This window comes from Grammomys surdaster, unplaced genomic scaffold, assembly GCF_004785775.1.
Source record: "Grammomys surdaster isolate TR1022 unplaced genomic scaffold, NIH_TR_1.0 149, whole genome shotgun sequence".
In the NCBI taxonomy this organism is placed as follows: Eukaryota; Metazoa; Chordata; class Mammalia; order Rodentia; family Muridae; genus Grammomys; species Grammomys surdaster.
The window spans coordinates 3,102,560-3,127,655 of NW_021604607.1; the positions used below are offsets into that span (position 1 = coordinate 3,102,560).

General features: G+C 34.3%; 1 protein-coding gene across 11 annotated transcripts in view; it reads right to left on the minus strand.

Annotated features, from left to right (window-relative positions):
* Window positions 1-25,096, minus strand: part of Nrxn1 (neurexin 1) — a 1,062,527-nt gene that overhangs the window by 143,786 nt on the left and 893,645 nt on the right. For all 11 annotated transcript variants that reach the window (XM_028765076.1, XM_028765071.1, XM_028765070.1 and 8 more), the window contains 2 exons: window positions 2,991-3,080; window positions 1,308-1,627 (listed from right to left, as the gene is read on the minus strand). In XM_028765076.1, the coding sequence (XP_028620909.1) occupies window positions 1,308-1,627; window positions 2,991-3,080 (410 nt within the window). The remainder of the gene's footprint in view (window positions 1-1,307; window positions 1,628-2,990; window positions 3,081-25,096) is intronic.

The window sequence follows — 25,096 nt, forward strand, 5'->3', positions numbered from 1 at the left end:
TTATTCAAAGTAAAGATCAGAACATATTTTTTATTTTACTCTGAAATATATCTTACTGAAATGATAGAATACTGACACAAACAGAAGTTGCTTCCTAAAGTTTTCATTCCAAATCTGATAATCTGTTTCAAATAACTGACCCAAAAGCAGATTTAAAATGTTTGCTGTCATTTGTTTATTCGTTTGAAATACAGTTTCCTAGATAAGTAAGGATCACCTATTTGACAAATCTTTATGTGGTGCCTACTGAAGATTTTCACTACTGAAAGAAAAATGAAACCACCAGTCTTGAACCAAGAAAAATAAACATTCTGTAAGAATTAACAAGTGATTACATAACATGCCTTCAAATATCAATAAGGACCTCAAATCATTTAATAGCATCTCAACAGCAGCAATAAAATTTAATTAGTCTTCTTCACTTTTTTCTGATGTATGGCCAATCACTAATGGGCTAGAGCATCATCTATGCAATCAATAAATATTTCACCACTAGATTTATAAACTTCCAAACTATACCAATGCCAACTAAATTGTATTTTTCAAATTCTATATAAAATTTAATAATAAGCTCATTAAAGTGAATTATATGTAACTGTGATTAATTACATATCATACAAAATATATTCACTCAAGACACTTTAAGTAGTATACTTTCCATCTTCACCATCAGACAACCCAATCAACATTTTTTCATCAATAGAAAATAGGCCCATCGTTCACCACAAAACTTAAACTCTTTTATCTTGATGAATTGCTATGCTTAAACACAAAACTTTCAAATATGCTAGTATTTTCCTTGCTTACTAACCTTAAATGTTTTTGCATAATTAGCAAATCTTCACCTACCAGGAAACCAAGGTGATCAAATCAAGCTTGCCTCTAACAAACCAACACATAGCTTGATCTTTCCTTCCTTCCTTCCTTCCTTCCTTCCTTCCTTCCTTCCTTCCTTCCTTCCTTCCTTCCTTCTCTTTCTTTCTTTCTTTCTTTCTTTCTTTCTTTCTTTCTTTCTTCCTTCCTTCCTTCCTTCCTTCCTTCCTTCCTTCCTTCCTTTCTTTCTTTCTTTCTTTCTTTCTTTCTTTCTTTCTTTCTTTCTTCTTTCCTTCTTATTTTTGGTCTGCAACTTCCCATCAGCAACATACTCACGTCACATATTCATACAAGATGGAATGCGTACAAAATTTCCAAGAAAGATGAACACATGAGATCAGAAACAAAATTCAGCTTAGAAAAGACTCACACGTAGAAAAGCCCACTTTTGTGATCACAAATCCAAAAGAAAAGGCTGGCATGCATGTGCTCACCTGGCTGATGGGTTCCTTTGTTGGGGGCTTTCCTCTTCTAGCTGTGCTGGTAGCCAGGGTTGTGGTGGTCTCCATGATTGAGGTGGACATCTCAGACTGCATGGCAGTGGCTGTCGACTCTGTTGTCATAGAGGAAGGCACTTCACCGACCAGCCTCACATTCCCCACTATGGCGATGTTGGCATCGTTTTCTGCTGCCATATTCAGAACTTTCAAGCCATTGTAGTAAAGCCCAGAGAGCTGACCCTGGAAGGGCTGGCCCTGCTCTTTCCCGCCAATAATTATGGTTGCTTGGCTATTGAAGATTGTGAGCTGACGCCCTGTAAAAATAATATTACATACATGCAAAAATGTTGATTGTGAACTCTACATTCTACAAAGGATGATAAAACAGATTTTTCATGGGGTGGATAATGAGAGCAATAAACTATAAGAGAGGCATTTGACTCATAATTCATTGCTTAGGAATGAGGTGTCCATGAAATGCACAATTACTGGCAAGTACTTATAAATTATCAACGTATTATAAATGTAGTGCTTTTGCTAAAAGACCAATCAAACATATATACTACAAATCAGTTTTTAGTGGATCCCATTTTCCTTTGCCTCAAGAACTTATTATTGGTCTCTCGAATTTAAATTGCTAAATTTAAAAAGTGTGACATAGCTAACATTTCAAATATTTGTTATCCTAAAATAACCTCTGAAATAAACTAATATGTAGGAGCTAATGTCTAATTTTAAATTTTATTGCAAAAATGTCATAATTCACGTAATGCTCATACAACTATACATGCTATTCTTTAGAAATGTTTATATTTTGGAAGGCAATAATCCATTGTTACTTCAATTACTCTATTTTCCGGCAATCACACTGAAAGGAAATGAATGGTTTACACTGAGCTTGTCAGAGAAAAGAAAGATGTTTCAAAAATATTTTTCTGATTGGCTTTCAGCAAGTCCATCAAAACAGAACAAAATAAAATGAAAAAAAAAAGTAGCTTCAAATGTAAAAAGCGGCTTCGGAAATGATACACAAACCAATGGAGAAATCATGGCACATTTCCACCAAACAATCCCAGAAACAGTAGCACTCTCATCAGATGGAGACTCCAGGATGAGCACAGCTCCCTCTGCTCATAAAGCATGCACACAACTTTAACTTCAGTTTTAATCAGGGTTTGTTCCCAGATGTTCTCAGAAGCTTGCAAACGTTAAAGGGACTTCATTTTGATTGGCAATCCATATTGCCCACTATTTAAGATTCCTAGAGTTTAAACACAGATTTTTTTTTTCAGGACCATGATAAAGATATCCGAACTACATATATTTTAGTTAATAATTTAGAGGCTGGATCATGGATATAATCTATAAACGATTTATCATTTTTGGTTAATGCTTGCTCTGCGTACCTTCATAGATTGAGTTAGTGGATTATATTTAACAGTCCCTTTAACCTTAAGTTAACTGGGTAAGATTATTAAACCGTTGGTACTTCTAAAAATGTATAGAAATTATTATACAAGGTATGCAAATATTGCTATCTACATTTTACTGTTTTAAATTTGTTTTTAATTTAGTTTTACGGAAAATTTATTTTTTATGTTTATTAGTGTTACAATGAAGTACTACTTGGTTATGTTCAAATTATTTTTTATTTGAAGTTTTAATCAATGTTTTTACCTTTGTCGAGTAGCCATTCATCAACTACTCGACCAAGTCGATATGGAATTCGCTGTCTAGCAATCGCCAGGCGCTCGTTATCATTGTTTCCTTTAAAGTTTAAAGAGACATTTCATTGGTTAAAATCTGTAAGGTCAAAGGTTAAAAGTTAATACTTAAAGCTTGAGCTATACAGTTGCCACATGATTTTTTGAAATTTGGAATTTTAAAAAATTCTACCTAGAACATTTCATGTTTCAGATTTGTCATTCATTCATTTATTTTATTTTAGCAAACAAAATTATTCCTATGTTAATTGAAAATTAGAAATCTGCATTTGAGCTAGGTTATTATACTTATGTTATAGACAGACCCGAATAACCAATTTAAACAGCATATAATCGCTTTACAAAAAAAGAGAAAATGACCCTTGACCTCAGGGTTTGGTCTTTTTGATGTTTCTTATTAACTAGTTAAACATGTTCAGCTACAACAGGTTTAAGTTTTCAAAATACATTCAACCTCTTATTCCAGATTAGTAATTTAGGAACACCAAAATTAACAGCATCTTTGGCACACTGAAGCAGCTCAAATAGGCCTAACATACTTTATTTCCTATTAAGACAACACATTTGCTTACTCATTTCATTTAAGAAAACCACAAAGTCCAAACAGTTCTTGTACATTCCACCAAAGTTGGCTTGTCAATCACATGTACATCATAAGAGAATACATCTGAGTTAGGAAAGGCTTTGACAAAAGTGGCTTTTATATGAGTGTCCTTCAGCTTCATTTAAAGCTTCGCACACTGAAGCAAACATACAGCACTTGAAAAAATTATATGTAAGTCTTTGTGTACTCAAATCCTTACTTACTATTATGTTATTCTCTTCTAAAAGATGTAAGAGCTTAGTGTACAAATGAAGCTGTAAACAGTGGCTCTTAGTCAGATATCTGAACTAAATGCAAGTCTTGCTTCTTTGAATAAAATAAAACATTGCTACAAACTCTGTTCACATTGACCTTGAATCAAGCTTACAAATAGATGAGTGTTTTCTTGATCTAGAAAGTACTTAAAAGTCTAGGCTACTGTCAGTGCTCAGTTCTATTCATTGAAAGCTGAGTTTTGTTTTGTTTTGTTTTGTTTTGTTTTGTTTTGTTTTGTTTTGTTTTGTTTTGTTTGGAGCTGAGACATTTTGTCAATAGCTTGAGTGAAGATTAATTGTTAAAGAAACCTTAAATTGTAGTGTTAACCTATACAAAATACTTTAAATATTTTGCTAGAGAAGAAAATAGATTCTTCTTCTCTCAGATTTACAATTATTTATAAGGAGGTTTCATGTTTTATGCTTTATGTTGTGATATAGTATACTTACCATAATAAACCTACTCAAATGTAGCTCACACACCTTTGGAGAAGGAGGAAATATCTATTATTAGAAAATCAATGTATCATTCAAATGTCTATGTGACTGAAAATACTTCCCAAATTAGTATACAACTTAAAATGTAAACAAGGTTGAGCTAAATACACATTTAATGAAACTACTGAGCTGTGTTACTCTGGATATTGTAGTTATGTAAATGTTGTAAAGTTATATTTCATGATGTAGAAATGTACTCTTGATTTATTGATAATCTTTAAAAATTATATGACAGTGAAAATTTCAACTTTATTTTTTAAATGCTCACAGTTTTTCTTCTTTTTTACATGCCTGCAAGGATGTGCACTTTAGAAATATACAAAACCTTAATATTTCCTGTACTAGGACAACATGATTGTTGATGTGAGTTTGAATAATGATTGTGGCTTTACAAATCTAAATTGAAAAGATAACTACAAAATAGTTTTTGAAAATATATATTCCTTTCCCCGGTGGACTTCTTTATTAGCCTATATTCATTGCTGTCCTCAGTACATAACTTGCCTCACAACTTGTTGATTCCATGGTTCTTTATGGTAGACATTAGCTGTTGTCCTAGATAATCCATATGTCCTCAGACATCATCCCAAACCACCTAGTTACTAGGACTGTCTTTAATATCCTGTTGCATCTCTCTGCAATAAATCCAACAGATTCACTACTTAAGCACATCATGAGCAAAACTGAACCTTTGCCCTTAGGACAAAATCTTCACCCTTTATTGATTTATCTGAATCCTCTCAGGTTTGTTAATATTTCCATTGCTTCATCCCTGCTCTATCTTATGGTCATATTTCATTTGCCGTGCTTTTGAACTGTACAAGTTTTCCTTCAACTCTCCTAAAGCTCTTCATTTTCCCTTCTAGGCTTTTTAGTTTATAGAATTCCTAAGTATAAGCTAAATCTACTCAAAGTATTTGTTGCCTGTTAATGCAGTAGTATTTGCTGTTCAAGAATCATAAAGCAGGGTTGGTGGTGTAGCTCAGTGGTACAATGTTTATGAACATGTGCCAGATCCTACATTCCAGCATAGCACCCATATATACGCACACACTCGCACACACATAAGCACATGACTCATAAAGTAGATGTTAGTGCTAACAAATGCTATACATGAACTAGGACTTATCAGCCCATTCTTATTTTATTGACATTGAAATAAAAATAGGACAGTGAAGCTCTGAAATAAAATATTTTATGCTTTATCTAAAATCTAGCCTTTGGTGGCTCCCAGTATTGTGCAAAAATACATCTTGACCAAGAAATAATACCACTTGAATTTTTCGTCTTTTTAATTGTATGAAGAACTAATGATTGATGGTGACAGTATTAAGGAACTTGAGTTATTTTCAGGTCTTATAAGCCCACATGGACTAATGAACACATCCTGCCAGAATCTAAAGATGTCCTATCCTCATCCAACAAGAGAATAAAATAAATCAGTAAACCTACAACTGAATTTTATGTATTCTGAAAAAAAATGTTTTAAAAAAAGAATTAAAGAATATAGATGAGCTGGGTGGTGGTGGCACACGCCTTTAATCCCAGCACCTGGGAGGCAGAGGCAGGTGGATTTCTGAGTTCGAGGCCAGCCTGGTCTACAGAGTGAGTTCCAAGACAGCCAGGACTACACAGAGAAACCCTGTCTCAAAAAAAAAAAAAAAAACCAATATAGATGATCATTAAGAGACAAGAGAATAATATATTGAATAGATTTTATTCTTTGTTAATTGAATAATTAACAATCTGTATACTAACATATATAGACTCCTTTAGTCAATGCTGACAATGATCATAGACCAAGAGAACCTTTTATTCAACAGTTGGAAAACCTGAGATTCAAACAAATGTTGTGATATGTATGGCATTATGACTAATTAGTTGTATATGAGTCCAAAGCAATTCCATGGCACAGTTATGGATGGAGGCAGGGTTTTTCACCAGCCTGAGTCATGAAACCTTGGCTTCTTCCCAAAGCACTTTCTCACATAATGAAGGATGCCATGATCTTTTCTATAAAGGGTCTGCCCATAAACTTTAGAGTACATGAGATCTGCAGTCTGCCACATATCTTCGTAGATGCACAGGAAAGCTATCATAACAATTTCCACTTTATGCATTAGTGTGTAGAAGCATACACTGAAAAGTACATTTACATCTGAGAACCCCACAAGGAGCAGAATTTAAATATCTTCCTTTGAAAATGAAGTCCTGCCATGCATAACCACTTAGGACATCAAATGTTCCTATCATTCCTTGTCTTCATACCTAACCCGGAAAACCTCAGTCATAACTATCTATCAAATTTACTGTTTTGTTTTCTTTTTTATAGAAACCCACTCCATAGCCAAGTAGGAAGGAGAGAGGACCTAAGCTGTGAGTAAAAAGACCTTGTACTGCATTGGCTGTTGAAAGGAGGGACAGAATGTTAAAACACATTAGAACTCACGGTACTTGGACTTCACATTCGTTCCTTTGTTCTTCATTCTAATCTTTTATCTGTTATTTTTCCTATCAGTTCCTTAAATTCTGTTGTCATGTTGCTAGTAAGTCAAAGTATACTATTCTTTCTAGATAAAGCAAAGTATGTTCTATCCTAGATTTTAGATTATCCTAATATCCTAGGTATTCTATATTACCTCATTTCTCCAAAGACCACATTATTTCTTCTTTAGGTTCTATAAACAAATCTTGGTATTTTTGTTGTTTGTTTGTTTATTTGTTTTGGAAAGCTAAATATATGTGAACTTAGCCATCTGACTCTAGAATGTTAGTTCATGACCACTGGTCTAACTCAGAATGTTCTGAATCATAAATACATCACAGGGATCTCACTGTAAGAACTGGCATACTTTGGGAACACAAAGGACAAAATCAACTGGGATAATTCAGCATTCTGGAGAAGACATGGTGTGTCATGCACATATAACTATGATCTATGCAAACTTCAGAAATGCAGGGAGAGTGATGGAATAGAAAAAAGAAGATGTGGTGAAAGATGTGCTGATACAAAGTGGTTTCATACTATCACAACCTACATTTCAGTGGCTAATCAAGTAGACATGTGCTAATAATGAAGAAGGTTTAGAACTGATAATGTCCTTTACTTTGACAACAACTTCAACCTATCAAAAATACTTAAATAAATACACTTCCAATGATATGTGATGCCTAAAATAGTTAAATATGTGAGTAATTAGATATCATTAGACATAATTGTAAACACTAAGTAAAATGTGATACAAATTGCAAGATTTTAGAGGTAACATATAGAAGGAAACTATTTGCTAGAATATTGTCTAAAATGTCAATAATTTATAAATACCATATTATAAATATTTGATCTTTGCTCACACAGCTTTGCTACAAAAACACACAGATATCTTCTGTAAATTACATACAGTGTCTTAATGCACTGCTATATCCTAAGGTCTTCATCAGTCTGCTCTCTTAATGCACAGAGCAGACACCAAGAAGCAGGCTTGGTTCATAACTAGTGCTTCAAATGTCATTCCAGCTTCATGTTGGAAACAGTGAATCCGGGCACTACTGCAGCCTGTTTAAATGTTGTTTTTTGTGAGATGGGTGTGATGTGCGCACAGAATATCACAGAGTCCAATGATGCTTTAGAAAAGAAATTACAAATAGTGCATGCTTAAATAGCATTAGAAATTTCCCCTTCATGTCCCCCTTTCCTCTAGATCAACATTGATATTTCTAGTTTCACTTTATACACAAATTTGTAAAATAACTTGTTACTACTAGCTATAAACAAAGCATTTTTCAGATATTGTCCCATCGGATTAATTACAAATAAAATCAGCCTTGTGCATTTTCTCACTGCTTATATGGAATAATTTCTTCCCTTAGCTTTCATATGATATTTGTTTCACAATACAAACAGACAGAATATCAAATCAAACACCACCAGCAGTAAATGAAAGCAGCAGAGAAAGAAGATAACCAAATACAAAGCTTACCCTGATAAATTAAAGGTCATACATTGTTGTAGTCATGCTAAAGAAGTACTTTATGCTAGCTGTTTTGCATTTAAGATATTAAAATGATTTAACAGCTAAAACAACAGAAAGGCTACCATTAGACATATTACTGAATGAAGTAATGGAAATATAAGGCAGCCTGTATTACCTTATGAGTGGCGGCATTTTATTATTTTATAGATATGAGGTTCTTGAACACATTCAACGCCATGATATCATAACATCTAAACTTATCTACCCCAATAAGAACTTAATAGTAATATATTGTCTAAGACATCTTTTCCCAGTTCTTATTTCTAAAGCAGAGAGTGCAGCATGGATGTAATTTCCACCTGTCTCACAATTTCTCCACCTTTTCTGAACATTCCGTTTGTTTGTTTGTTTGTTTAAGAAAGTAGAGTGTGCCTTTGCATATGTTGTGATACAGCTGAGTGTGACAAAAATAGTTCTCTAGTGCAGAAAAATTAATCTTATCAATGGAAAGTTCTAATATAATTTTCAATGGGCTTGAATCTATTTCTTTCCCTGGTAATTGGAATGTAGATTGTATTTCAGTTGGAAAGATGATACTTGTCAGCTGTGCATAAATAATTTAATATAAAATGTCTTGAATTAATAAAGGTGAGACAATTATATTGCTGCAAGCTTCCTTCAATTTTATAAAGGGCAAAAATATCCCAAATAAAGAATTTTTAAATTTTCTAGATGATCACTGTATTTAAAAAATAATTTCTCGCCAACTGACAACACCCATGACACTATAACCCTATTGGTATAATAGTGGAATTCATAACTTGGCTATAACCAACAACACTGTAATTGATCATAAGGCTCACACAACAAAAGGGAAGTCACATCTAGAAACCTACCTAACTACCCAAAGGAAATTAGTTATGAGTCTTTGAGGAGAAAGCTACAATCACCACTTTATAAAACTGCTATACTTCCTGACTACATTCTAATTATTCATTCATATTCCTCACAGATAAGTGTAATTCTTATGCCTCATCAAAGGCACCTTTTATTGCAACAGAAAGAAACCATTACAGAAAACCATAATGGAGCCAAATGTGGAGAACAAGAAATCTTGTGTTTTTCGGTTCTAGCTGATACATTGACCACCCAATTACTGTCCAGAATTCATTGCAGAAGAGGGGGAGAAATGATGTTAAGAGTCTTCGATGGTATGAAATATATGATCCCATCGGCTCACACATTTGAATACTTTGTCTCTAGTTGGTAGAATTGTTTGAGAAGGATTAGGCAGTGTGGCCTTGTTAGAGGAAGTATGTCACTGAAGATGGGCTTTGAAGTGTCAAAACCCCTGCCATCTTCATCTCCCTTCATCTGTCTGTCTCTCTGCCTGTCTGTCGTATGTTGGTGGATCATGGTGTCAGCTCTCAGCTACTTCTCCAGTGTCAAGTCTGCCTGCATGCTGCCATGTTTTCACATGGCAGTAGACTCACTGTCTGAAACTGTGATCTCCACATTAAATGCTCTCTCATATAAGTTGCTTTGGTCATGATACTTTATCACAGCAATCGAAATGTAACCAAGGCAGAGGCTGAGGATCAGGAAGCTTGGTGTGAGAGTGTGTTTCCTAGAAATGTCTCAGAAGCTCCCTCCATGAGTCTTATCAACATGGCTGCCTAAGCAAGATCTGAACAAGGATGACCTCAAAAGAAACAATCTTCTGAAGCCTCAATCTTAGAGAAAATACTACATTGAAAACAAAGTAATAGTCTTCTCGTATTGATTATTCAAAACCAAGTAGTGAGTTCTGAAATCATGCACATACAAGTAACATTATATGGACTAAATAGAATGAATTAACACATTTAGGAATATATTTTCACTAAACAAAAATTTGCCATTAGATTTCCAAAAGTTACTTCTTGAAAGTCAAGTATCAAGTCTGGTCAGAACTGATGCAGAGAAAGTGCCATTGATAGACGAGAGCTGGGATTTTAACCCTGTCTCTCTATGGCTTTGAGCTTCAGTTTTCTCATATGTAAAGTACATATTTGTAAGAGTATATATGTAAATATGTGCATCTCTTCATGTAGCATCTAGCATGCAGCTGATCTGTGATTGTGTCATTGGCTGGCGTGATTTATCTTATGTGCATGTCAAGGAAAGTATAGTTTATGGAAAGTGTTTTTTTTTCACTACTAGACCCCAGAAATGGATTTTAGCTTATGCTTTATTAAGGGTAAAAGCAAGATGATATATCTTTCATATGATAAATAAAGACATGTGTATTGAATTTATTACTAATCAAGTCTATAACCCCTCAGTGTTCCATCAAAATCACAGCATTCTCTCCAAGCAATGTCACCCTAATTGCTGAGGTTTATGAACAGCTAAACCTTGAAGACAGCCTATATGGACAATGGAAAATAGATCATTAATTGGTGAAAGTCACATAAAAAGAACAAGTCTAGAACACATGAGTCCAAGGAGAAAATAGGATGGTGAGAAGCATGATGCATTTAGCTCTGAAGCATGTTGGCAAAAGCTGCTTCCTGGATAAGTTAGAGATTGAGTGAGGTGTGAAAAATGCATTCTAATGTGTCTACTGATGCTTCAGACAAATCTTCAAATAGAATAGCATATTTAAGTCTTAGCCTGCATCCCATAAGGCTGTTGCAGGAAAGATGCAGAAATTTTAAAGAAACCAGACACTGTTTCGGAAGCAAGGAAGTTTATTAGGAGTCAAATAAGGGCAGTGAACAGGATCTTCTCACAAGTGGCCTCCAAAGCTCTATCTAGATAGTAAAACCTTTGGCCACCTTAGTAAAACATGAATTTTAGCTTTTTGTGGGGGGATTAATATTAGTACCATTATAAGAAAATGCCGAAATAATTTCTTACTTGGCATCTTCTTTTCTTCTCTTCAAAGTTATCTTATAGTACCTTGACGTTTTTATGAGGAGCTCCAGCTGTCATTTGTGGGAACCTTTATAATCAAGCCATTACATTTTCCTAATCTGTTTGATGTTTCAAGCTTGTCTTTTGTTCTACACACACACACACACACACACACACACACACACACACACCAGTGACTACCAGACACCCACTGAAACTGTCATGGGTCTGACAATCATTCCCAGAGAAGAAAGGAAGGATGGATTGGAATGTAGAATATCTCGGTTTCACAAAAGGTACTTAAGACGCTGGAGGATAGGCACTGTGATATTAGAGAAAGGAGAAGGGTTGCCTCTTTTCCTTGGATGTTTTTAGCACAGAAAACACTGACAAGAGTAGCAGAGTTCAAGAAGGGATAAAGAGTGCAAAGTCAATGCCTACTGCTTCTGAATACTTGTCCACAATTGCACATTTCTTGTATTTCTCAAATACTGATGGTGGAAATTGTTTTGGGGGAGCTGTTTATGGCAGAGACCATTCTCATGAGAGTATCCATCCAATCAAGTCTGGCAAGGTAAACTTAAGGTGGTTTGTTTTGTTTTCCTTACCAGGAGATCACTAATTTAAAGATCCAAATAGCCCCCAATTCAATAAGCACAAAAGAAAGTAGTTGTTTGAATTTCCCTTTAGTATCATTCCTCAAATTGTAGGTAGTTGTGATTTCTAGAGGAGCTCTTCAGCAAAAGTAAGTGGGGAAAAAGAGCAAATTTACAATTATGTCCTAACAGGTATGTGCCTGTGAGTGAAGACAACTGAAGCTGGCAAACTCTCTCTCTCTCTCTCTCTTTCTCTCTCTCTCTCTCTCTCTCTCTCTCTCTCTCTCTCTCTCTCTCTCTCTCTTACATACAAACTCTTACATATACTCACACACACTCATACATGCACACACACTCATATTTGAGCACACATACACTCTCCCACATTCAAAACACACTCACATACGCTCACATACATCACCACACAGACACACAGACAAACACACCTTATACACATACATACACACTAATTTGCACAGGCTCACCTAAACATGCAGACATGCATACAAACACATATGCATACAAAATCACTCACACACATACATGTGTGTGTATACACATGGACACACTCATACACATGCACACATACATACTCACAAACATACACACATATACATACAAACACTGTCTCTCAAGTGTTTATGCATGCTTTTTTCTCCTTTTATAAGTCAACACATCAGTTGTTAAACTATATTGAGTTCACATATAGGCAAGGAGTTTTAAGATCATATAACTCTTTAGTGAACTCTGCTTCTATATGTGGAATAGAGATGTTAACAGGAATTCCTTTGGTGAGGTCTTTAGCTCCAAGCACATCGAAATGTGATGATTTTTGGATATTGGCAGCTAAGTACAGTTGTTCCCTCATACAGACATCCCAGGTTTGGTCTCCATCACCCACTGATTAGACCACAACTGTTATTCTAGTTCCAAGATATCTGATGCTTCCTTTTGACTTCTTTGGGCACTGAACACACAAGTTGCACATGCAGGGAAAATACTCATATGTGTAAAATAAAAATATAATATTAAATAAATATCCTGGATGTACTAGTCTCTTAAATCAAACAAATAAATAAGAGTCCATTAAGCTGCATCTTTAATTTTAGTTCCCAAATCTAGTGACTATTCTTATACAAAAATGTTTGGACACATAAAGATACATGAGGGAAGCTCATGAATAGAAGAAAAACCAGCTTTGAACAGAACAAACAAACTTCAGAATAACTCAGCCTTGGCAATAGCTTAACCTTGAGAACTTTGTCTACAAGACAGTTAAAGACAAAACACTGCTGTTAAAGCCACAGTCTCTAGTACTTTGTTATGGCACATTTAGCAAATAATTCAGAAATTGTTCTAATCTATTTCAAAATCATATTGTAAGCTTACTCATCAATTTTAGATATTAAGACCTGATAGCACTTTGTTGATGAATGTTAAAACCTTTTTAAAATGTGTACTGTTTGAGATCTTCTGTTCAGAAAGCATGGCAAATCTATGAAGATGTTACAGTCTTATATGTTCACAAAAAAAGCAAAGGACTGTGGTTATGTCAATGTCATACTCATTGAAACTATTAACTTGATATAAAAAGCACATTGTGTTCCCTTCTGGTCTATGGCAAACCATGGGACTTGCCACCAAAGTTGCAGTAGTTGACATTTTTATAAAACAAAGACTATAATATGCAAGTTTTTGTATTGCTTATAAAATAATCATCAAAGACATTTCTGGATGAAATGTGTATGTATGGAAATGTGTAGCTTCCTTGTGTACAGAGAAGAGCTTTTCAAAAGGAACAATTTTGTATCACTTTGTGGAATTTCTTATACTAACTCTCACTTTCCTTTGGAGATACCTGTAGCTGAACTAACACAGATGAATATAGTTCCATTTCAATGTTTGCTTTACTCTATGCTTCCTGAAATATGTACCACATCTCAGTATAGAAAATCAGCACAGCACTGTGCAAAACAAATCCTTACACACACTGATGATTAAATGAGCTGAGATTCTCTTACAGAAACATGCTTCTGGCTTTTTTTTAATTTCATAAATGTTGTGAAATCAGAAAATATTTATTGTGCCCATTTCCAATATTCTAGAAACAAATTCTAAGGCTCCAAAGCATAGCCTGTTTGTTAATGCTAATTTCTATTCTCACATCTCAACTAAACACCAAATATTACAGTAAATAATTACAGTTAATTTGGAAAGATTTACAAAATAGTTATGCAAATAAATAAGGAAGGACATTTCATGGCTGAATTGGGAAGATTATTTTCTAGTCAAGGTTGAACCTGTTTCACCCTTGTTTGTCTTTGGTCCTTATCTCTGAATAGTGATGCCAACTGAACTCAAGACACACCAGACCCTGACAGGTACACAGCTCAGTGAAGCTGAAACAGGGTGACAGCCACCATGACCCTGATCAGGGGTAAAGAATGTATGGCAAATGCATGGATGCCCCAGCTGATCAGATAAAGGACTTGTGTTTCCAAAGATCTGTCATGATTTCTAAAGTTTATAGAAATTTAATCACTCCTACCTATCTATGTAAGCAAATTCAAACTGCATTTTGGGATTTTACTTGGCAAGATGATTGAGAGAAGGGGTGTTCAAGCCTCATCTTGGTATTATTCAGATCTGCTTTGGTGCCCCTGGAGCCTTAATCAAGAAGAATCCAGCCTTCATTTTCAATACCAATGTCTTTCCAACTGCATCGTCCAGGCCATAAATCATCCTGGCACTAGTATGTCATATCCCACTTTAATTTTAGACATGCTTTCTGAATTCCTCTAAACTACTCTCCAATTTTTTACTTGAAATATTGTATTTTCTCCAAAGAACTACAAGTTCTATTAAATTAGAATGTTTGATTTTTTCTACCTTCTGTAAGCCTGCATAGTTTTAAGTATATGACTATTCTTATAATATCTTTGGATATTTATTTGACTATACAATAATTTCCTCTTTCCAAATCTTTTCATGTTGCCTGGACACACACTTGCTTTCATAATTTATGGTCTCTTTTTAATTGTTGTTACACATATGCACACACAGATATATACTCCTTTATACATAAATTTAATATTTTAAATTAAATATTAAAGGTATAAGAAGATAGCAACTCCTTAAGAACTTGTTTCTGTCCTGAACATGTTTTGCTATAATGAATCTCTCCTCTGAAAACTATAACAAATCAATCTCCTGCTCCCAGTCTCTTCTTGATCCGGATTTGCTCATACTGTCTTATATTCATTCTAATCCTATTACGCATCCTTCAGGTTTGGGAGCCACATCACTATAGTAACTGAAGTAGTTTTTCTCCTTAGTGCACTGAAAAGCAGAAGTAATTCAACAGTGAAACTTAGATATGGAATCAAATCCCATGATAAAAATTGACAGTGACTTTTGGCTAATTATTTGTAGAGATATGCAATTCAATGTTTGAGTAGAAATAATGAAAACAACAAAATCTGTAATACTGATAGTTTATTTAGAGTACAAACAGATCAGATTCTCCTTTAGAGGTATGTGGCAATGATAACATAAACAAAAATGAAGAAAATAGTGTACATAATACTAACAACATTAACTGGAACTCATAACAAATTATAACAGTTATTCTTGCTTCTCATTCTACTTTTATTTGTTACAAGTAAATGTGATCTTTCAGGAGCAAGGTGGGAACATAGCCTGGAAAAAAGTGACATAGAATGTTCCTGGCTTTACTGTAATAATATCTGACCAGGAATGTTTTGTACTAGCATACAAAACTTAACCAAAATCCTATGTTGCCTCATGTTTGAAGAAAGAATTTGTATTGGACAACTAAGCTAAGGAATCACAGCATAATTTAGTATCAAGAATAGTTGGCTGTTAAGACATTTCACACTCTCAAAATAAATTACTTGAGAGTATAGTAGAAGTAGCACTATATGATATATTTCTCAAAAAATAAAAAGTTCTCTTGAAGAATAATAATTTTCTTTAAGTGGTGTTTTTTAAATATTTTAAGTATATTGGGAAAGACATCTAATTATGTTTGATATTATTAAAGAAAAAATTACAGTAATATACTCATGGCCATGTCACTAAATTTGTCCGAAGTTTATTGTATCACATTATATTTTAGAATAAGATACATGTTTATAAAGCATGAAGGAGAGGTTTCTTAACAGTTTCTTCCACATTGTCATAAATATGTGATGGTAATTATTGTTTATATAGATTATATCAGATTATGGTCTCTGAAAAATGAGAAGGCCATAGACAAAAACCTAGTCCACTCCCATCAAACCTGTAATGACATCCTCAGTGGATTTGTCTCTTGGGTCTATAGAATTAGAAAGGTCTGAAGGGTGCATAAGCTCATAGAAGCTAAAGGAAGTTATTTGGTAAAACTGTTCACATTAAGAGTATCTCTATTTTCCAAATGAGCTATCAAAATATAAAAGAACACCACCACAATTTATGAACACATACAATAGACCTCCCTGCTTTGGCTTGATTAAACATTGAAATATTCTAAATGCATGCTCCCATTTTGATTTTCTGGGGTATAAGGGGTTGAACCTGGATCCTTATGTATGTTAGGCAAGTACTCGTTCAATTAGCATCTCACTCACCACACTTTTTGTTTTGTTTTTTGTTTTGTTTTGTTTTGTTTTGTCTTGTCTTGTCTTGTTTGGTCTTCTTAGGATGTGTTGATATGTTGCCAAGGTTGGCTTTGAACTAATGAGTCAGCCTGTAGGCTTGTTATTGCAATTGTGAAAGTTTACAAGAAAAAGCCTTTTAAATTACTAGCACAATGGCATCACAGAGAGAAAATGGTGGAAAATAAAGGCCACTATAGGACTCAGTAGCTGCTTGCTTTGCTGTGATAACAAGAACTATTTTTGATATATTGGAGTATAAGGAGACTAATAAAATGATCTGAGGAACTATAATCTAGAAAAAAAAACAAAGAAACAAAAACAACAACAACAAAAATAAATAAAATTACCTGGAATATGAAAGAAACATGTTTTTAGAAATAAAATTCAATTGTGCTCATCAGTAAGGATGGTTTTTGAACATTTTAACTTACACCACTAGGTAGAGCCCCCTTACCACAATCACTACCCCAGTGTAAGTCAAGTAGACAGTTAAATTTACAACATCAGAGAGTTAAAAAAAAAAACTACTCAACTTATTCAGAGCATCCAAAGCACCTGGTGTGGAAAACTATTTCCTAATCTACCTTGATATCTTCAAAAAGTCTCTCTTCGCACAGTATCAGTCTCACTGTAATCCTGTGACTTTACTAACTAGGACTGTCATAAAAATATTTGAAATGCCCCCTTATAAATAACAGTATCATGTTTGTGTTACTCTGCATTCACAATCATGAAATGAATGCATAAGCTAATTCTTATCCAATTCACCTCTCTAGACAATTCAGGTTCTCTTTAAGCATTATACGTCCTCTTTCCAGTCTTCACCATGTCTCTTTCAGTCTTCATATTTATTCTTAGGGATAGGAATTTCCAATTATAAAATTACTTCCCTAATTTTTGTTTTCTTCCTCTCAAGTATAACTCAAACTACAACAGAATAAGAGAGGATTCTCTTTCTTCCCCTGCTCCTTATCAGGTCTAATGTAACAAGACGAGAATAAGAACACAAGTCTTAATGCTTTTATACTAAAGACTTAAAGCAGGGCTGCTTTAGGACCTGACTGTATTATATAAGTCTTAATAGATAATTTATTAATTCATAATATCAATGAGTAGGCGTTTGTCATGAATCATTTGGTACACTTGAGTGGTATCCATGTTCGCACTTTTCATCCCATATCTAGTTGCTTATCTTGTCACAATGCTGTTTATTTCACAATAAAATAAATATTGGAGAAAACACCTTTAAGAAGATAGATAAGCATGCATTGTTTAAATTTTTAAAGATATAAGAATTAACATACATGAAGTTCATCTATCTGAATAAGAAATCAAACATGTGGTTTATGAGCAACTAAAAGAATATTGACATAGGCAAAGATTTTAATTATAAAAATTAAGAAGGGAGGAGATGTCAGGGGCAGCCCTGCTTACACACTGAAGGCCTAAAATCAGCCATAGGCCTAAAATAAGCAATAGGCTTGTCATACATGTATACTAACACCAAGTCTTGGGTCTCAGTGGAAAAACATCGAAACAGATGGCTATAAGCTAATGAAACAGGCAGCTTTTGTGGAAATTTACAAGCCTGAGTAGTCATAGACCTTGTAAATAGGTAGCCTGGGCAGACAATATCAACTTAGATAAGGACAAGTGAGTCATAGGGAGAGTCATAGTGACTTCTCCCCTGAACCTTCACCCAGCCGATACCTGGTTCTGATGATATCTGAATTCCTCCTGATCACCCACACTCCAGTGTCATTCACTTCCCCACATCCTGCCTTTCTGTGTTTATAACCCCTGTGTGAATGAATTATGATTTGAGAAAAAATAAATTATAAATAAAAAATAATAAAAAAATTAAGAACTTCAGATCAAGTTATAATTATCTTTGTAAATTGAGATTGAAGTTCTTATTCTAATTAACACATTCTGCTCATCCACTTCAACCCCAACCTTATAAAATAACTAACAAACTACTTCTAATTTCTACAGGTAATAATCTCAGTTACAACAGTCCTGGCATTTAAGGAAGCAGATATTTCAAGTTGATGGTCCTGTGCATGTCTGCTAGGCAGAAGAAATAATGTGCAATGCTTCTTAACTTTCTTGGCACTGTTTCTGTTTAAGTGATCATGTTCTATAGTCTTCAATTATTAGATATTATTATAAGAAGTAGAAAACAGATGTCTGGGTGGCTATAGGTAAAATAAAACAAAACAAAACGACTGGGAAGTTCAAGGCATTTTGGTGAAAGAGATAGCTTTCTTCTTTAGAGAATAATGTCCATGTCAGCCAGTGCACTTGCCAGACAATCCAAATCCAAATGAAATTCCAGCCTCTGACATCCCCTGTATATAACCTCCTGGTGGTGAAATTCTATACAATATTCTGCTCACCTGCCTGTATGGTATCTATAATGCTCATTCATTAAAATCCAAATGATTCTCCAACACTTATGTCACATTTTGCTGTTCTATGAAGGTTGTCTAAATTATTACATGTCAAATTCTTTATTTAAATATTTTTCAAAACATAACTCTCTATGTCATCCATTTAACTAAATTGTGTCTTGGGGGTGAAGCATCTGCAGAACTGTGTCTCTGCATATGTTTTTGAGATGAAAGAACTACAATAATTACATGTTTGTTGGGGTTAGAGGTAATAATCTGAAGAGCTGGATGGCATTTATCTGTATATGTGTCCCCAACTCTGACAGCTGAGACAAGATAAATTTGTTCCCAGAGGGAGATATAGTAGTCACTTTTATACTAAGACAGTGAGTTCCAAACCCTTAGTGGATGCCTGAAACTATGGAGAATCCCCCAGACAGTGTATAAGATGATTTTTTTTTCTATCCACATACACTTACGGCAAAGTTTGCTTTATACTAAGCACAGTAAGAAATTAATCCATAATAGCTAATGATGAAATGGAAATATTATAACAAAATATCCCAATAAAATTACTGACATCACTACTTGTTGTCCTTGGTATGAACAAGGGCCACTTGAACACTAGCTCTGCAACTACAAAATGCTGAGTCTTTGAATCTTTATGGTTCTTCAGAGAGTAATGGATGGATAGCTATCCAGTGTCAGTGTTATAGAAAAAAGGATGAGTCAAATGTAAGGCTGGACAAGGCAGATGGGAACACTTTACTATATTACCCACAACAGTGAAGGATGTAGAACTTGTAAATTATTTATTTCTAGAGCTTTCCACGTAATGTTTTCAGGCTCAAGCTGAATATTGATAACTAAGCTAGGAATACAAAAGAAGAGTAAGGAGACAATGCTGTGCATACTCCTTTAGAGACATTGGGGCCTACACCACTGAACTATTTTACTTAACAATGGGAGAACTATTCTGTTTTATTTTGTCTTTTCTATTTACTTGGGTTTAACCAGTTACAAATTGTTTAAAACTAACAACTGTTATATTTCAAACACCCTTAAATGATATGTATTTTTATTATATCCATCTTTAAAATAAAAAAAAAATATCCTTAAAGCACAGAGGCGTAGAGAGCATGGTAGCTAAAGTAATTAATATCTGAACTGGAATTAGAACCCAAGCAGTGAGGTCCTGAGTTCAGTCTGAATTGTTACAACATCTCAACTTTAATCTCCCAGCATAGATCTACTGTTTGGTAATGTATGTCATGGTCTGTACATGATATAGCAATTTTTGTGTTTATAAGTGGGTATGAGTTGGACATGGCACCTAACCTTTTGCATCTAGTTAAAGAATAATAAGATTTTGGAAATGGCATTATTATAAAGAATGTTATAAATCAAAAGAACTTGAATAGCCTTCAATAGTAAAGTAGTATCATTTGTAAACATTAGTTATAGATTGGCTGTAGATCTAGGTGATAAGGAACGTATCTAGCACAGTCTCAGGTTTTAATTCCTATCATGCAAAAAAAACAATAATAATTGGCATTTCAATTCCCATATAAAAAAGAACTAGGTATCACTCAATAGTAAATAGAGCCCTTATTCATTATCCTATCCCAGCACCTATCTTCAGCAGACATCCCTGGGAATGCATAGAGCACTCCAGCTAGAGAACCAGGTGGGGTAACTATCAATCTCCACTTCACTCTCCTCTCTCCTAAATCCACCCTCTCCTCCACAGGTCTCATTACTAGCTCTGTAGTAGACCACCTGTTGCAGCCACCCTAAGCAATAAAAAATAATAAATGAGAGGACTGAAGGCTCTACTTGGGCTTTTAAAACATTCCAGCAAAGGTGACCCTGAAAAATTATGATGGTGTGTTATCAATTAGTTGACATTATCAAGAAAAATGAGGCTTAATGGCCCTCTGTTCTGTCTAGTTTTATATCTCATAATTCTAGCTGAAATTCTTCACTGCAAATGCATATGGTGATATTCTGGATGGACTTATGCTCAGTCTAGTCTGTCCTGAAGTCTCAATGGCCACTTTAAATCTCTCAGCCACCAGTAGAGATAATGCACTCAAGATAACAAATTACTTCAATAAAACTTAGCATGAAGAAAGTCAAGTCTCAGATTCCCAGGGTTGGGGGAATTGGCTGTTATTGAATGAAGGCAAATTCAAAAAGCTAAAACATACAGACTTGAAACCACATAAGATGAAAGTGTGTCTTTGAAATCTCTTATTTCTATCTGTGCAGCTAAATTTGACACAAGATATTCATCCTCCTAATTTAATTTAATATACAGCCTACTTAGAAGCTTCATACTTCCTCAGCTTTTACCATCTACTGTGGCATTCTGACTTAATTAGGAGCCTTCTATAATATCAGATTGTGTGATACTTTCAAATTGTTACAAAATCGAGTTTATATTCTGTAAGAATAAATGTACTATTCTAATAACTGCATGTACATGGGCATATATAAATTGTTTGCCTCAAATGAATATTATTTATTACATTGGCAAAGACACAAAGTTCCATTTTTTTAAATTTTATTTCTAGGAAGGTAATATAAAGCTAATTGAGCAAACTATATTTTAGGTAGCAATCATTTCTAAACATTTAACTAATAGACAGTTGTTAAGTGATGACATACAAGAGTCTGATGTGCTTTTCACTCATTGTCCCTGCTTAAGAAAGCCTTTGGCAAGTCTCAAACCCAACAAAATTACATTAGTATCAGTCATCAATTAAAGTACAGGGTTTAATATGTTTTACCAGGATTTATTTTTATTTATTCCTTGTGTGTATAACATGTGTGTGTCAATATGCAGGTGGTGGCCAGAAGACAAGTCTTCAGGAGTCTGTTCTCTCCTTCAACCCCATTTTTGCAGCAAGGTCTCTTTTGTCATCAGCTGCTACTCTGAAGATTCAGGTTTCTGGTCAATTCTGTCTTTGCTGCTATATCAAAATAAGACTTCAAGGGGGCTGGGACTTCAGATGTTTAGTCCTGCATCTAGTCTAAATTCTGGAATGGAATACCTATCAGTTACCAGGGGAGTGTAGCAAGTGCTTACACCTACAGAAGCCTCACATTGGCTTTGTTTTCACAAGTTGTTAACTAACGTGTTATATTCTAGGATCTAGTCTACAATCTGCAGTACATTCATCTCCTATGTCTCAGTCCCTTTAGGCTCTGTGTTTTTTGTCATTCACATATGTGGTTCTTGTGAAAATATTGGTCATGATTTGTGCTGGCTAGCTGGATATCAATTTTACACCAGCTAGGGAAATGTAGGGTGAAGGAATCTTAATTTAGAAAATTCTTCTACCAGACTAGTCTGTGAGCAAGCCTGTGGTACATTTTCTGGATTGATGATTAACGATGTCATCACTGGTCTGGTAGTCCTGGGAGCCGTAAGAAAGCAGGCTGAACACGTCAAGGGGAAAGATGTTGTAAGCACTGCTCCTCTCTGGCTTCTGCTCCAGTTCCAGCCTTGAGTTTCCTGCCTTGAGTTCCTGCCCTGACTTCTTTGAGACTAGAGGCAGGAGTCACCACATCTAGATAGGTCTATGAACATTTGTATTGATAGGGAGGAGCTCATATTGAACACGATCATTTCATTGCTTATAACGAACAGGTAGATTCAATATCTATTGAAATCTCCAGAGAAATGTTAAAAGCAGTTTTTCATCATTTACTTTTTCTTTTCAGCTACTCTTATTCAGAATCGTGACAAGGTAATATCTACTTTCTCATAATTACACAATGAATGGAGTCTATCACCCATTTTATCATACCAAGCATTTAATTTGTTAAACAGTGTAAACATTGAAAACTTAAAATAAAAGAGAGCGTTAAATAGGATTCCTCACACAAGAATGTCATTTTTAGGTTATAAGATACACTTAGCAAAATTGTAGCAATAATGAATATTGTTTTATATTGGTTGTTTTCTAAAAAAAGAAAAATAAGATATGAGCATTTTCAAAGTAAAATAGTATCCTTGAAAATTGGCAATATTGAACAAGTTATTTGTTAAATGTTTCAAAATACATTTAATTCTTTTTGTGAGCTCAACTTACATTTACCCTTAAATGCCACCTGATAGAAAATCAGGAATGGCATCTTATGTTATTGGTCTCTTTGTTTCTCAAGATGTTATGATATACTCTTTTCATGTCCCAACTCTGAATCTGACTAAGCAGGGAGAAAAAAAAATACAAGAATCATTAAAAAGATATGTATGGACTCAATTTAAAATGATATCCAGTAATAAACAATAATATATAACTGAAAAATATCAAACTAGGCTATTTCACTTAAGACAGCAATAAACAGTCATTAATACATTGATTTTTTTTAGGATAAAGAATGATTGTGTTTTGAAAATAGAAATATATATCTTGTTAGGGCCTTTTGTGAATTGTCTTACAGACAGTGACTAATTTAGTCCTCTGAAAATCTAGCCTATGTTCAATGGAGTAGAATATTGATAAGAGGCAGATAGTATAGCTTGAGTACAAGACCATTTTATGGACAGATCAAAGTTTCCTGTGTTAGAACATAACAAGAAATATTGTAAATGCATAGGAAGCAAGAAACAACAGACCACGCACAGACATACTACAAGACCACAATCTTTAAAATGGAGCAGTTCAGTATTGTTGATATATCATTTACTTCTGTTGTACTATTGAAATTAATGGGTTGAAAAATATCTATATGATCTATGCTTTGCAGTATATGCAGTCCAATTTCAAATTCCACCAAACTACCAGAGGAACTTTTTCTTAAACAAATAAACAGCAAGTTAGAGCCAACTAATATTTCTTACAGCAACAGTTAAATGGAATTTAAAAATATTCAGAGCCTATAAAATGTAGGAACAATTAAAAATCATAAAAAACATAGCTTTTCTCTCATACTCTCAGATATCATTGATGCTTAGCCAGGAACTTTAGCCCAGTGTATTTAATATATTGTTCATCAAAATGTTTATTATGCTTTAACAGCAAGGATATCCCCAAAGTCTTAGCAAAATTGAAGACCACAAAGAGAGATATTTGACATAAAAAAATAAAGTGTTAGGTTCTTGTTCTCAGATTTCACAGAGAACTTACTAGGAAACCTGGAAAACTTAAAACTGGTGGATACTTATCTGTGCCAAACAGAAGCCAAACACTGGTATATTAGAATAAATGGTCAACATATCTAATTTTATTTCAGTGAAAATAACAAAGAAGAATGTTTTCTCACTGAAGTTTAATATAGATTCTAGAATCTGTTGACAACTGAAAATAAAAGTTTATGTAATTAACCACGACATGAGATTAGTCTTCTGCTACCATAGGCTTTTCCCTCGCCATGTCCTTAAGGACTCTAATGTGCTAATTCTAATACTTTGTAATGATTTACCTAATTCACTAATTAAGCTTTTCAAGTGAACTTTAAAAATAATCAGAGCCTACTAATGATTGCTACCGACTCAAAAAGTTAGTGTAAACAAAGTACCTGTGGCTTTTGTAACAAGGTTAATTTAATCCCACCGGTTACTGTTTGATTTTCTTAATCTTTATTGTGCCTCTGTCAGCAGAAATAACAGAATGGGAAGTGCATACCCATCTTCGGGCAAGCAGTCAAGCTGGTCCCCAGGCTTTAAAGTCTATACCACTGCTGGGAACAAGGCTTCACCCAATGGTTTTTGTTATTTGAATTTTTGTTACCTACAGTTAAGAGTTAATAGTTTTGACTAGCTACTACCTAGTGTAGTAACATAAAGAAAATTGATTGGCCTTTTCAAGTTTAAATTTGGTTGTTTCACAATGAAAGAAGCTAGAATAGAAAGACTGAAGTTTGTTTCCTCTTTTAAGTATTCCGATTGCAAATGAAGTAGATTTTCTTAATTACATCACAAATAATCAAAAGTAGGCTAAACATAACAGTTTTAAAAAAATAGCGTCAAACTTCTAACACTAAATAATGAGCTATCGTATATAATAAATATATTAATAATGACATTAGTTAAAAATGAGTAACCAGGGTCAGGCAGTGGTGGTGCATGCCTTTAATCCCAGCACTTGGGAGGCAGAGGCAGGCGGATTTCTGAGTTCGAGGCTAGCCTGGTCTACAGAGTGAGTTCCAGGACAGCCAGGACTACACAGAG